This window comes from Amborella trichopoda, chromosome 8 (genome assembly GCF_054954075.1).
Source record: "Amborella trichopoda isolate Santa Cruz 75 chromosome 8, AtrichopodaSantaCruz75HAP2 v2.0, whole genome shotgun sequence".
Classification (NCBI taxonomy): domain Eukaryota; kingdom Viridiplantae; phylum Streptophyta; class Magnoliopsida; order Amborellales; family Amborellaceae; genus Amborella; species Amborella trichopoda.
The window spans coordinates 35,612,423-35,628,182 of NC_142343.1; the positions used below are offsets into that span (position 1 = coordinate 35,612,423).

General features: G+C 36.1%; 1 protein-coding gene across 12 annotated transcripts in view; it reads right to left on the reverse strand.

Moving 5' to 3' along the window:
* Nucleotides 1–4,973: 4,973 nt before the first annotated feature.
* Nucleotides 4,974–15,760, reverse strand: part of LOC18423454 (SNF2 domain-containing protein CLASSY 1) — a 17,216-nt gene continuing 6,429 nt past the window's right edge. For 2 of the 12 annotated variants that reach the window (XM_088874439.1, XM_088874440.1), the window contains exons 2-7: nucleotides 13,948–14,188; nucleotides 13,677–13,858; nucleotides 13,249–13,496; nucleotides 11,168–12,802; nucleotides 7,470–7,622; nucleotides 4,974–7,161 (exon numbers count right to left, since the gene is read on the reverse strand). In XM_088874439.1, coding sequence (XP_088730565.1) covers nucleotides 5,233–7,161; nucleotides 7,470–7,622; nucleotides 11,168–12,802; nucleotides 13,249–13,496; nucleotides 13,677–13,689 — 3,978 coding nt within the window. In that variant the 5' untranslated portion in view covers nucleotides 13,690–13,858; nucleotides 13,948–14,188 and the 3' untranslated portion in view covers nucleotides 4,974–5,232. Of the gene's footprint in view, nucleotides 7,162–7,469; nucleotides 7,623–9,309; nucleotides 9,661–11,167; nucleotides 12,803–13,248; nucleotides 13,497–13,676; nucleotides 13,859–13,947; nucleotides 14,189–15,760 lie in introns of those variants that run through there. The other 10 variants (XM_011628687.3, XM_088874442.1, XM_020674429.2 and 7 more) reach the window with 9 other exon arrangements.

Consider the following 15,760-nt stretch of genomic DNA (forward strand, 5'->3'; position numbering starts at 1 on the left):
AAAATGGACAGTTGGATAAGGAGGAGGATATAACTTCTATGCTGTAGAGGAAGCACAGAAAGCTTGCCCTTTTTGTATTTTATCTTCACACCTTTTTCTCTTTTATCTTTTAAAAAAATGCGTTCACTAATAATGACTTCGAACTAAAGTTCCGAATATATATTTTTACCATAACTTTAGACCTTTATGGTCTAAAGTCAAGATTTCTTTAATTACCTCTAGACTTTCATAGTCTAAAGTCAAGTTTTTTATTTTCTATTGACTTTGGATTCTCATGATTCGATGTCGAGTTTGTCAAAATGACATCTAATCTTCAAGGTTTGATATTGTAACAAGAAAGATTGATTTTGGATTTTGAAACTCCAAAGTCAATGGTAGCTTCATATCATTAAAATTTACTGGTATCACTTTGAGTCTTAACATCAGATCTTCAAAGTTAAGAGTTATCTTCCCATTTCAGACCTTAAAAGTCTAAAAAGGCATTTTGAGAAAAATATAATATGGAAATAGGGTATAAATATAAAAAATAAAAATTTAAGAGAATTTTATAATAACATTAGTTCAGGGGATTGCGTAAAGTTCTCCTAAATTTGCTAGTGATCTAAGAGCATTGTGAGCTTGAAGTAGAATTTGGACTTTCGAATTGATTAACTTGTCTTTTTTTTTTTTTCTTATGAATAAGCAGTTGGAAAATTTAAGTTTCGAACTAATTTATTTATGAAAAAATAGGTTCAAAGCTTAATGTTCCTAACTAAACTCTCAACCAAAACATAAACACTTAGGTTTGCGACCTCCAGTGATCGAAGAACATCCTCTCGTATCTTTGTTGTGTTATGTGGACAAAAGTCACAAAACACGGCCTTTTCTCTTTTTGACCGTAATCGGTTTCTCTTATATGTAATTGTTTATATCTTGGTATGCGTGAAAGTTTGATAGAAAAATATTTACATATGTAAATCGTTTACATGAAAAAATTTACTCAAACATGCTTTTTCCCATGTTTGGTAAAACTTGGTTGGAAGTAAGCTGAGAAAGAGAACTCATCAAACTTAAAATTTTGATATAGTTTCTCTTGAACGACAAACCATGATTTATGTAGCAAAGTCCAAATAGTTGAAAAAAGGCTCTGATGATATGCTTTCTCTCTGTAAATCATATTTTTTTCAGAAAATTTTCTCTCTCTAAAATTTTTGATACATGTCTATAAAAGTATGCAATTTGAGATAGTTTCTCTATTTAAAATTTTTTAAATAGTTTCTCTCTCTAAAAATTTTCAGGTAGTTCCTCTATTTATAATTTGACATAGTTTATTTCTCTAAAATTTTAATATACTCGCTCTCTCTCATCATCATCATCATCGTCATCATCATAACATTTTTCCAATTAATTGAGGTCGACTATAAGAATACTAATCCGTCATTCTACTCTATTAAAGGCCATAATTTAAATGATGCCATAAGTCTTTATATCTTTCCAAACCACTTCCAACCACGTCCTTTTTGGCGTACCCTTTGCCTTTTTAAATATTTGAACTAACTCACACCTCCTAATAGGTACTGTACTTGATTAACGCTACACATGGCCAACCCACTTAAGTCTACTTTTTTGTATTTTATTGATGCCTCACTTAAATTCTTCCGAATGGATTCATTTCGGATTATATCTCTTATTACCTTGCCACTTATCCATTTCAACATCCTCATCTCTGTCACACTCATTCTATGGGTATATTGATTTTTGTTCGCCGAACATTTAGCCTCATAGAGCAATGCTGGTCTTACAGCTGTCATGTAGAACTTGCCCTTCACTTTCATTGGAATACATTGATTACATAAAATTCTAGCTGCAAATCTCCGCTTCACCCACCCTGCTCTAATTTTGTGTACGACATCTTCCTCAAATAATCTATTTTTCTAGATTATTTAGGATACTCTCTCTCTAATACTTAAAATTTAAGATAGTTTCTCTCTCAAAAAAATTCCAGGTAGTTTCTCTCTCTAAAATTTGATGTAGTTTCTTTATTTAAAATTTTAAGATACTCTCTCTAAAACTTAAAATTTGAGATAGTTTATCTCTTAAAAAAATTTCAAGTACTTTTTCTGTTTGAAATTTGATATAGTTTTTCATCTCTAAAATTTTAAGATTATTTCTCTCTCTCTTAAACTTAAATTTTGATATAGTTTCTCTCTCTAAAAATTTTCAAGTAGTTTCTCTCTTTAAAATTTGTTACAGTTTCTTTCTCTCTCTAATACTTAAAACAAGAGATAGTTTATCTCTCTAAAATTTGATATAGATTCCCTCTTTCAAATTCTAAGAAATTTTCTCTCTCTAAAATTCCAAGATATTTTTGCTCTCTAAAACTTAAAATTTGATATTAGTTTCTTTCTAAAATTTTGAAATAGTTTCCTCCTAAAATTTTAAGATATTTTTTATCCAAAACTTAAAAATTGAGATAGTTTTTCTCTCTAATTTGTGGTAGTATGTTGGTAGAATTAATTTTATTTGATGAAATGGGTGGCTCTAGAGTATGAAATAAGGGTGCAGTTGGCATACGGATACATTCGTAGCAGTAGCGGTAAGGTGCACCTTCAAATTTTATCATGATATATAATTTTGATGTAAAATGTTCTCAGGATTATCTCAAAATCTATTTTTATATCTAATTATAAAATTTTAAATATAAAAAATGATTAAAATCAAGTAGATCTATAAACATATGAAAATCATAAAAATGGACGGTGTAGATAATATATTGTAAAATGCACTATTTTTTAGACTTAAAATCTTTTTATTTTTCATGGTCATACATCTCGATGTCGAGATGATCAATCAAAGGGTTTTTCAACATTAAAACTACATTTATCGATGGATTTTTGAGGTGTATCTGGAGTTCAGCATTGGAAGGTTGCATACTTATATAAACTTTTTCCTTGAAATGAACCCGCGGGTGTACTTCCCCATCTCAAGCGATGTAGTTCTATTTTCAGATGAATTAGTCAAATTTTTGATAAAAATTTCTACCATGGGAAAATTTTTCATACCTATTTGTCGCGTACCAAAAGAGCTTAACATAATTTTCATATGAAAAATTCGCTTACCTAACAAATCTGGCAAGTAGTCTTAGGGGTGGCAATGGGTCGGGTACTTGTATCCGTCGGGTCTCGGGTCTATCCTGTCGAATCTCGGGTATGGTTGGGTCCATTGCCACCATCATTATGAGCTTCTTTTTTTTTTTTTGCATGTTTTTTACTATTATATACTCATATTATTGACAGGTCACAATCACCTGTCATTAGATTTCAAGTCGTCTGATTTGGCATTTAATAGTTAAAGATGAATGAGAATTCTTATTATATATGATCTTTAATACACCCAAACGAATAAAACTTGAAGTATTTTATCTCCAACAGTTTACAGGTACGGGTCGAGACCAACCGGACCCATACTCGAACAGTGTTCGGGTTCAAATTTTAGACCTGGACCTAACCTGCGGGTCCAAATGTTGAACCCATACCTGGACCCGTGTCGGGTCCGGGTCCATTGCCACCCCCTACAAGTAGAACAATTGACTTCATTATCAATGCTACTCTAGACTCTACGAGGAATAGGCAACCAGTTATGGACAGTCACAGGAACAAGATATTCCTCCATTTTGACTTTTAAAAGCACCTGAGACGAAAAATCCAAATCTTTTTTATCCTAACAAAGTTAGAAAATCACCTGTAAGAGACCTCCAATCAATAACTTCAAAGATGCTAAAGTTTTAAGAGTCGAGATGAACATCCTATGCCTTAATCCAAAGAACCTCGACGTAATGTAAGACCAGCAACGTTGTGGTTTCCAAGAATCTATAGTAAGTAAATTGTCTTTAACCCCAGAGCGTCTTTGCTTCAATACTTTGGAGGCCTCCGCTACTGCACCTAGCATAAACCCTGCAACTCAACAGCCTAACAATGGATCTCAAGACTTAGCCTTCTCCTCCGTAACAACATTGTTCACTACAATGGCAGGATAGCATCCACCCGAAGAGATCTGACTTCTAAGGAAAACACATGAAATGGGTCCTTTCTGCCAATCTAACATACCAGGATCAACTATCCGCTTCTCTTCGGACCGGGAATAGCTTCATCTCTCTAGGCCTGGCTTCGCATCTCGTAGGGGAGGGCTCCAAGAAAACCTAAGCCAGTTATACTATTATACAAAAGGGAGGGCCATTCGCTCTCAGTTAGATCACAAGTCACTATATAATTAGAGAGGATAATTTGCGCATTATAATGTAATTTGTTTTACATTGTTAGACTCTTCCACGACATCATTCGTGCGGGCCTTCTTGACCCTTCATTGGACTCGATTCTTTTGCCTAGGTAGCCACCATTGATAGGCTTCTGACCTTGATCACCTTAGGAAAGGAGAGCTAACAGCTCAATGATTCTCATCCCCATTGCCAAGCATGATCGGACAATTGAGATTGCTTTAGTCATAATGTTCTGCTTAATATTATTTTATTTTCAACTTTTTAATCCCCACCTACAAAGAGACCTAATTATAAAAAGAGACTCCTAATGTGAAAAGTGAGTTTCTTACTTTGTGCAGAGAGAACAAAAAACTTCTGTTTGTATTATAAAGAGAGTTTTCTATTTTGTAAGGAAATATTAAAGATCTAAAAGCTCTTGTTAAATCAAACGGAAATTGGCTTGTCTTTATTTCATGATGACGGCACACACTTACATCCTAAAGCCCTGTTTCGACATCTTACTAATCTTAGTAGTGCCTAAATTTCGCATGGTTTTATACGCACTTGTGAAACAGTTGGCTGCTACAGTCATGTCCATAGAGGCAAAAATATTATTTCCCTTTTTATTTCTATTTATATAACCCCAATATTGAAGGCGGGAGGGAGGGGTTTTAGTTTTGACATTGCGCCTATGAATACTGGTGCAGCAAGTTGGCATGCATTCCGCCACAAAAGTATATGAATGAATGGGGTTAGGATCGCCTTATTTAGGATGTCCAAACGGGGCCCAAGGAATTTAGTATGTATGGTATAGATATACAATAATGATAATAACCATTTCTCCATCAAGGTTCAAACTTTCACCATAAGTAAATGCAGTCCAAGCCTCAAAACAAACCCAAAATTCACCATTACAGGTGAGTCTCACTTCCCATTCAAACTTCTTGATGGAGAAAGCAGGCTACCACTTAATGTTGCACCCAAAATCATGCTTATCACTATACTACTTGATCCTCAAATCTTGCACCCAAAACTTGCTTATCACTCTCCTGTGTAACCATTTGCAACCTCCTGCCTTGGTCTTGTCCAACCATTGCCCTCAACATATCATCCTCTATGTGTTCTGCCTGCCTATGGGTTGATTCCTCCGCTTTTCCACCCTCAAAGACCAATCTCGACAACCACTCTTTCCACACTGTCTTCCTGTATTTATCCTCTTCAATGGTCCCCAAAGCCACTAACTTGTACACATAAACCATTCTCTCTTGGCCAAGTCGAAAGGCTCGAGCTATGGCCTGCTTTATCTTTGATGGGTTCCACTCAGCATCCAATAACACGAGCCTCGATGCCCCAGTCAAGTTAATTCCCTCTGAACAAGCAGATGTGGAAGCTAAAAGCACTTTCGCTGACCCTCCAACTTTGTTGAATTCTTCTATGACTACACCTCGTTCGTAAAGATCTTGATTGCCTTGAAGAACAAGTACCTCATTACCCACCTGCCAGCCAAACTTTAATTCGAATATCTCCACTAGAAAGTTGATTGGTTCTATGTATTTGGAAAATATCAAAACTTTCTCTTTCTTAATAGCACATAGTTGCACCAGGTCCACAATAAACTCCACCTTTGAGCCTTGCTCGGGGTGGCAACTTAGCCCCCCAATCTCAGCCTCAGTTAAGTACTTCCTTCCACATCCCATGGTCTTTAGTAACCAAGGATGGATAGAAGCCACTGTGATCAAGAACTCCAATTCAAGAGAGAACACCTTGGATCTTTCAATTGCCATTTGTAGATTGTTGAGAATTGGCTGTTGCATTAGAGTTGGTTTGATCATTATTGTGTAGGTTTGCAGGCCTGGGAGACTCTCGAGAACCCCACCTTCATAAGTGTCAATAAAATTACTTGTGATCTTTCTCAGCTTTTGAAGACCCCTTTGGCGTTCTTGCTTGATCCCTGAGTCTATCCTACGAGCTATCTCATCGACGAAGAAGCCCCTCGCTACCCTCTCATTTCTTCTCTCCATGTCTGGGCTTCCCATGCCACAATTAGCTACTTGCACCTCCCGAAATTCCATCAACACCTCAAAAACAAAGGAGGGTCTCGCGAGGTAGAGCGTGTTGAAATACTCCTCAAAATTATTTTGGAACAAAGTTCCCGAGAGGAGAATTCTCTTGCTTGTTTTAACTGCCATTAGTGCCTTTCTCAACTTGGAGCTGTTGCTCCTAGGCTTGTGTCCTTCATCGAGTATTAGAAGCCCCGTGTTATTTAACAACACACCTGACATTTTTTTCTTGTACTCACACCTTTCCCTTGTTATACAGAAGAAAGTGGGGTAACTCATCAGAAGTACACTTGGATACTCATGCCATGTATGTATCTTCTTTAAGCAGTCTGTTATATGCGCAATTCTTCTGGGTAACTTTCGATTATTTCCTGATTTTTCTCGAACATTCCCCTTTCTCTCATAGTCTCGCCATGCATGGACAATGTACAAGGGAACATCAGCATTCCACTTCTCGAATTCTTTGCTCCATGTGTAGAGAGTGACTTTTGGAACAAGGATTAATGGCCGACTACCCGGAAACAAGGCCAAGTAGCTTTTGAGAAATGAGATAATGAGACAAGTTTTTCCCGTTCCAGGTGAGTGAGAAATAACACAACCCCCAGTTTGATTGGACCCACAGTCCATATCTTTCGGGTTCAATGTACCTGCAATATTCCTCCAAATAAATTCGAATGCTTTCTTTTGATGTGTGTGTAGTTTTCTCTCAAGCTCGGGTACAAGAGCCCAAACATTGCCATACTCTTCTAATTTGTGAGCTTCCCTTAAAACAGTGCCATTGCAAGGCATGGTGAACACATCAAGAATCTCATCTGCTTCCAAAACTTTATCAATGTGTTGTTTCCTTTTCCCAATAGTGTAAGAATCCTGCATTGAGGGCCCATAGGGACAGAGAATGGAAGATGAGAGCCTATTATATGGGAGAGTGAATGATAAATAGGGAAAATATACTTTAATCCGCTGGACTATGGAAAACCATAATCCATATAAGGTCAACCACGGAATTGATAGTAAGTGATGGGGAGTGGAACATACAACCACCAGTAGTGGATTGCACTTAATCTCCCACCATTACCTTTTATCATTCATAGGACTGTGGCTCTCTCAGCCCATTAGATTGTAGTATAATTTACCTACTGAATAAATTCTACTCATAGGGCTCAAAAGTCACTTACAAACAAGGGCGGTACATATTGTATTTCAGTCTTTACACATTTACATATTCGGCAAATAATTCCAATTTGTTCATCCAAGAAGTATTCATGTTTGCACAAGTGTTCAGTCTCTTTGGCACCTACACATGAATTAGAATCTCCCATCTTCATCTCCTGAAAATAATTACTCAAGTTAGGCTATAAGAAGTGCATGATAAATGACACCATTCCAGGAAAAAGAAAACTCATCATTAAATATAGAAAGGCATTATGACTACTGAAAAGCTCCAGTATTGACAATGCCGTCATGATTTCTGTAGGTGATACCTTAAATACAGAGCCTTCAATTTAGTTTTGGTTTACAGTTTTGATTTTACAGTTATAAATACAATAAACGAAAAGCATTAGATAATGGCAAAACTTTATGTAAGGTGTCAACCTTACACTGTAGAAGTAAGGCGCACCTTAAAAACTCATTGGAAAAGGTCGTTCCAGAACAAAAAACCATCTAATCGATCATCTCAACCTTGAGATGCATGAATGAGGAAAAAATGAAAAGTTCAAGTCCTAGAAATAGTGCATTTTGTAATGCACTATCTGGACCGTCCATTTTCATGATTTCAAGTGTTCATCTACCTATTTGATCTATTCCATTTTTGAAGCTTTAAATTTTCTGATTAGGGATGAATTTTTTTTTTTTTGGCCATCACAGGGATTTTGGACACTGAAACTACATCTTTCGGCACCACTTGAAGGTGTGCCTTACTTTGATTGTTTAAGGAGCCAACCTTATACAAACCTCACCCTTAGATAAATTATACTATAATTAAAGCATTAGTAGTTTTTTTGTAGAGTTATATTACTAGTTTACAGTAAATTCACAGCTCCCTCCCTCCTACTAGATTACAGTAAATTGTTGGGCCTCCCTGCCTCCTTCCCTCCCTTACATAACATAGGAGCTCAACCCAGTGAGGTGATAAGGCTACCAACTCACATCTCTCTGTACCACACCCCGACAAAACTTAGAAATCAACTTAGTGATGTGATGAGGCTGCAAACCTCACATTTATCCTCTCCCATATAAAACATACAGAAAATAGAGAGCCGTTTCTTTTAGTCACATTCTTTTGGGCATGCATTTCACAACCCTAGTCAGTTAGGCATCATTTTGTAAATGGTAATTGTCTCATTGAAAGTTTGGAGACAGCATAAAAATAGATTGCACATTTAATTGTAAAATTCATTTATTTGAAAAATAGAGCAGAATAACTTATCTTCTCATGTCATGTAGTTGGTCATTTCAATCTAATACTACTAATATAATTTGATTAATAACGTTTTTCAACATTGATACCAAACTATTAACAACAACTAAATTGTTACAGCTGGACATAAGGAGTTAAGACCAATGGCACACCAGCAAAAAACTCGAAAAACCAAAAAGTTGCTAAAGAATGCCAATTCATCTAAGCTACATTTAAAGACACTACAATGGAGAGTAGGAGTTTGGTTTATTCATTGGCAAACTTTCTTTACTAACAAAATGATGTTCACGTGTTAGTAAAAGATTTGATTAATATTTTCTTATTTCCAAATTATGACACAAGCATTAAATGGGACTACACGAATTCCTATCTTCCACATGAGCATTTTATCCCAGTAAGACAGTAGCAAATATCGCTAGCATAATAATTATACAGGGTTTTTCTTACAGTGACATGTACACCCGGTCAATACTGATAATTTGAGATTATCAGTGTTTTTGAGGCCTCCATTAATGTTAAGATAGAAAACTATTGCCATGATATTTGGAATCCAATTTAAGAAAAGATTATTTCTATTCTAGTAAATGATTACTTACTAAAAGTTTGCTGATTAGAACTTCGGTTGTTAGATAATGGGAGTTCCAATCCTTACGCCCAGTTCCAAGTCCGGTTAGGGGCGAGGTTTGAGGAGTGGGGAGACCACGTCACCAAAAATGTGAAGTGCGAGTCTCCACCCTACCCCATGGAGCAGCACTTCTGTTTTTTTTTTTCTTGCTCACCGCGTCTCAAAACCCCTGCCACTCTCACAAAGAAAAACATCCCCCATCCCCAATTCCTCTCTCCCTCTCTCCTTCCTCTCACCTCCCTCCAGAGTTATTTATCTACCTTCATCCTCTCTCCTTGAGCTCTCGTCCTCCCTCTAACCTTCTGCCCATGACTTTATCTTGCTGCATAGAAAGGTTTTAGAGAGTGTGTGAGGTTTAACCACATTTGTATGATTTTTCTACAACTTTTGTGCATCAATAAATCAATAGAATAAATATTTTAAGGGATATAAGAAGTCCTAAATTGGATGATAAATTCATCTTGATAATTTTCTTTTGATTTTTTTCACTAAAAATTACCCTTTTTTACTGAAAAATGGGTTTTTTACTATTTTTTGATAAATCTGCCAAAATGCAACATTCTCCTTCATTTTTCAACCAGATTTTCTCAATTTTGGTTCTAAATGATCGTAATCAAGCTTTTTAAAAGATTATTGGCTCAACTTGACTGATAATTGCCCTTTTTTTTGTGGATCTGACTTGGAAAATTTGATTTTTCTCCACCCATTTCTGAAATCTGCCAAATATAAATTTTTTGTGTATTTATCAAAATGAATGGGGTTTCCCATCTGAGCTTGATTTATTTGCACCAGGTATCTAATTAATTTTTTGTTTATATTTTATAGGTTGAATTTTTACTCGAATTTAGGGTCGCATGTGATATTACACTTATTGAAAATCTGCCAAATTGACGATTTCTACATTGAGTTTGAACAAAGAAAACTTCATTTATCAGTTTAAATTGTTATTGATCCAATTTGATGGATCCAAACCGATTATTGTATAGATCTAGGCCCAAAACTAATTGGGTTTAGGGTTTTCCCAAAAAATAGTCACTTAGAAAAATTATTCAAAATTGGCAAATTGGAAAATTGCTTTTTTTTAATGGGTAAATTTAACGTCATGCATAATTGGTAATTTTTTTCTAAATTTTGAAAACGTTTCCAATATCCCAATAAATTTCAGGCAGTTACCAAACACAGTATTTTCCCGTACAAAAAGCTAGAACATCCAGCTTCACAGGGAGAAGAAACTTCTAGGTTCCCGATAACACAGTGCTTCAGGTTGTCAAACAGGCCCTAAATGCGTCATTTTCTTCCAGTTTGACAAGTATTGATACCTACCTTTAAAGAGATATACATAACCTGAAAACTAAAATTTACTTTCCATAGAACATCATTGGACAAACAAAAGACTATTATTTCAAAGTAGCTCCATCGAAATACCACCCCATGCACATGGAAGTCAAATACGAAGCAGCTACTGCTCACACATTCTCCTCATTGTAATCCAGAACTAAAGCTCTATATTTCAATAAGAAAATAAATCCAAGATTAATCTTCAAGGTTTATAATATTAATAAAAAATGATCTAAACTCAGTAAAATCATAATAAGTTCCAGGTGAAAAACAGCCTACCAAAACTTTCGTGGTAAAAATCCTCCCAATAATAACACATTGACAATATCTTTTACTAAGTTTTCCATACAGGAAATGGTTTCCGAAAAGTGATCACAAATTTAATCCAAAATTTAATGAGGCATTATATTCTAACCATGAAGTATAAAACTATCAATCAAAGAGCTCAGTAAGAGAGCAGGCATTTAAGTACATCTGAAAAGGTTATGTACCTGAAGAGCCGCATTGAAAGAAGAAAGAGCTAAGGCCTCTTCCATTTCCTTCCAAAGGTCTTCATGCTCCAAACTCTTTCTATCATTATCACTGTCTGAAGGCCACACAGAAAACTTAATTGGATTGGACTTATTATGCAATTCCCACTGGGATATTACAGGTGGTGGCTTCTTCTTCTCTGCTAAATCAATACTCTTCATCAAGCATTCAAGGTTTGGGCCATGCTCAAGTGTGCCAAAACTGTTCATTTTCTTCCTCTTCTTCCTCAAACGTGTAAAATTCACCCCCAGTGAATTCATACCACTTGACCTTTTCTTTGAAAAGGAATTCTGTATGCATTGTCGAACTTTAAAACTACTTCGTACCTTTTCTTTCAGTCCTTTTTGCAGTCTCCCACTTCCCACTTTTTGGCTTGGGGAAATACTTCTAATTTCACCATTGTCAGAGTCATTTCTTCCAACACTTGGGTTCTCCGTCTGTGTTGTCACAGTGCATTGACTTTCACTATGTTTTCTGATGTTTTCACTATAGCACGAGTCTTCTTCCTTCTGATTTTGAGAACTTCTCTTTCTCACAATGTCCATCCCGTCAATCTTATTGGGATCGTTTCGTGGCAGCATATAATCATTCTCCATGATCTTACAGGACGGTTCTCCTTTTTTCATAGACTCCCTGGAAACAGTTGAAGTAATGCTCTTGCTCAACAAACTCTTAGAATGTCTCTTTTGGTTCTGGGAATGATCCGAACCCGGAGAACCAGTTGCCATGGTGGTATCGTCATGCTTCATCTTTTTGGGACTATTCTGAGAAGACTCATCATCTTCTACCAAACAATATAATGGATGGTCGGAACATGGAATTTCCTTCTTTTCCCATATATCTACTGAAGAAGTTCGAGGATTGGCTGTCCAACCTTTTTTATCAAAAGGGAGATCGAAACTCACAAAACGGTCCGGATAATTCTTTTGCCTTTGAGATCGCCTCAAACCAATGAACTCAGTAGACTCGGAATTGACTTCCTCCATGGGATAAAAGGGATCAAGGGCGTCTAGATCACCTTCCTTTTCATAGAAACCTGGTTTTGCCAGTTCAACAATATCCACATTTTGGACTTGTCCATGCATGACACCATCTTTCATTTGAAAACATATCTCCTTGACCCCATGAAGAGACCCAAAATCTGTCTCATTAACTTGGTCATCAGTTGAACTATTATTAAAACCTGTACTTTCACTTTCATATCCAAAGCGTCTACCATCTCTATTAAGAACAAGATAAGCTATCCTATTCTGTGTGATCCTTATATCAAATATCATTCCTCGCAAAGTTGAGACTACAACTAACCATGCCACTTCAGAACAAGCAGCCGCATTGAACAATTTAGACACACGTATTGAAGGGCAGTCATCATATGGTTTATCATGGGCCTGGTTGTTTTCATTTGTCATGATACAAGGCTTTTGAAGAATAAATAGATGGCTAATTTTCACCGCTCTCGTCTCACGGTCAAGAACACGCTTCCTCTTCTTCTCATTCAAATCTCCACGTCCGTAAAAACTTACAAAGAAACTGCACTCACAATCTGGTTTATGAGGCCTCCGTAGGATAGATGTTATTTTAGCATCACACCGTCCCTGAATTGAAAATTTATTGTAAGCAATCCCTTAAGAAACATTACTTGACAAACAACTTAATCAAAATCCATAGCTTGACATCATCTAATGGACCAATAGCAAATGATGAGGATTAGCCTATCCAATTTCAAGATTGGTATAAAAACAGTTACAGAACCACCATAAGTTTCCAAATAAGCACTCAGTTTCCTGAAATGAAATCTCTAATTGGGTTTCACTAGGACAACTCATGGGTAACAAGAACAAGAATCATGAAACCAAATATCACAACAAACACTAAATATAGACATCATCTCGAAGCTCCTATCAAAGATCCTTGGAAAATATTGGTAGTACTGAGAACTTTATTGCCTTGCATAATAGAATAGGGAAAGACTGGCAGTGCAGCCAGTAATATTTGTAACTTGAAAAATTGCTCATGTAAATAATGAATTCAAACCACATACCTTTGGAAGCTCCCCTTTACTGCGCTTTTTCTTACTCAAATGTGAATACTGCACACAAACATCCACGTTGGGCTTCAAGAAATGGCGGCAGTCAGGCTCTTCTGCTTTCCTTGACCTTAAGCGAAGGCGTTGAATATTAACATCCTCAAGTTCTGATCCATTATGTTCAAACCGTGCCATAGTCTTCCCATTTTGGATTCTCAAATTCTCTATATCCCACCACGAATCAGCACGGAATGCCTCCAAAGCTAAAAAAGGATATTTTTTTTGGGCAAGTAAAGAAGGATGGTAATTGTTCTCTCAAAAAATAAGGATGATAATTGTAATAGTAGCACAACATAAACAAATAAAACCATTGATCTTAGATCTTCATTGATTACAAATTATAAAGTGCACCTTGATAGATTATGAGACATAATAGCACTTACAGAGAGAATCCATGGTTGAAGTAGGGGAAGATAAACCTTTCACGATTAGTATAGCAACCTGGCTAGTGATGCCCTCATATCAATCACATATCCAGCCTGACTCGAGTCCGTGACCATCCATAGTAGAGCAACTCAAGGTGAACATCCATTAATTGAAACTGTCTTGTTCTACCAGCACAACACTGGGTAACCATCAGAAGCAAAATGTTGATTAGAATTTGCATCTTATACATCCGTTAATGTTCCAAATAAAAATAAAAAGAATAATTACCAATTTGGATACAATGCGTGTTTTGGGCAAGCGGTGGTCAGCAAACCCACAAAAGCCACCAATTTATGAGTTGCACGAAAATGGTGTTTTCAGTTTTCATTTTCACTCAAAGTGGTGACATTTTGTGACAGACCAGATAACTAAGTGGCTTATAAATAGTACCCAAAGGTCTCACTTCAACCATAAATGAGCCATCACCAAAATGCCGCCCCAAGGGTGCCAAGAGATTTAGGTATGGAATCTACATTTACAAATTAAACTTAAATCAAGCATAGCATATTATGAGAGCATCAGATAAGAAGTTACAAAATGATTTTGGCACTACAGGAAATGGGAAAATAAGTCTGTCATAATTCATAGGCAAATAAATTTAAAATAAAATGATATGGAGGACAACTATCTTTGTGTGCCATACCGACTACAGAATTAGAAAGCGCTACCTTTCTACTGACCGATCATGCATTGGTCCACAAGTAACTCCTTTTCAATTATTTAATACTTAAGATTACAGTTGCTTTAAGTACATAATTGTAATATGAATACATGGGACCAGGGCTAAACTTTCGTAGCAGTGCTTATGGTGATGACACTATATCTCCACCATTCTCCCTCAGTTCTCATGATTAGTCAGCATTTATTGGAAAATCTGGACGTTTATTAGAAAATCTGCAATTTTTACAATTCTTACCCCATGACATAGGATAGAGATAAGTGTCATTCAAAACCCAATACACGGACCCAACTGATTTTTTTCAGGATTGTAGTTGACTACTTGCTTTCTGTTTTACCATCTAAATATGCATATGCATGATTCATCTACCATCAAAAGTAAAAATAAAAAATAAAAAATAAGAAATAAATAGAAAACCTTTCACATCCTAAGCATTCATGTCCGCATTCATGAACCACCAGATTTATAAAATAGCATCAGAAAAAGGAAAATTTATCAAAGAGCACCCAAGAGATGATCTCTCACTTGTACCATTTGATTGCATGTCAAAAATCTCAGAATCCACATGATCTTGAATTAGAATTGTTGATATTTTTGGTGTTTGATATATGGGTGAAATGTCAAATAGTTAATACTTTAGTAGTGATTCCCCCCCCCCCCCCCACCAAAAAAAGCGGAAGAAAAAGGAAGAAGACACCGAACAGTAAAAAAAAACAAAACACCACATCTCAGTTCAGTTTGAAGTGCCGCATCTGTGCAGGAATCCAAGTTACACAAATAAAAAGAAATTGGTTCCTACAAGATGACTGAATATTGTACTAAAAGAATTAATGGTGATCAATGTCCTATGGTCTCCAACATCATCATCCTTACCAGTTTCCTTCATGGCTATTCCCCAACTCGATTCCAACATACCCAACTTAGGTGTTCTTCACTAGAATACCACCATCCTCTTCAAACCAATCTTCTATAAACCATAATATTAAAATCAACCTTCTATGGACTATAATATCAATACTGGTCCATTTGTTTCAAAACAAAATGGACGAAAATGAGAGACAACAAGAAGAAACAACTTAAGAAATAGAAGAAGAAGAAGAAGCTTTGTACAGTTTTAATGGCGACCCAATTTCTTACAACTCAATTTTCTGTATGCACAGTAGTACATTACTAAATTCAGTAAATAAAACTAATTTGCTTGGAAGTGCGTGCATCATCATCTTCAAATTTCTTTGTTTAATCACAACCGTTAAAGTTTTCATCGTTCTCTCCTTGTATGCTCTTAAGGATAAGTATTCTAGATTTTTTCCAGCATTAAGGGGATTCAGGCATCCGCATTGCTCCTCTCTTAAAGTCCTATAT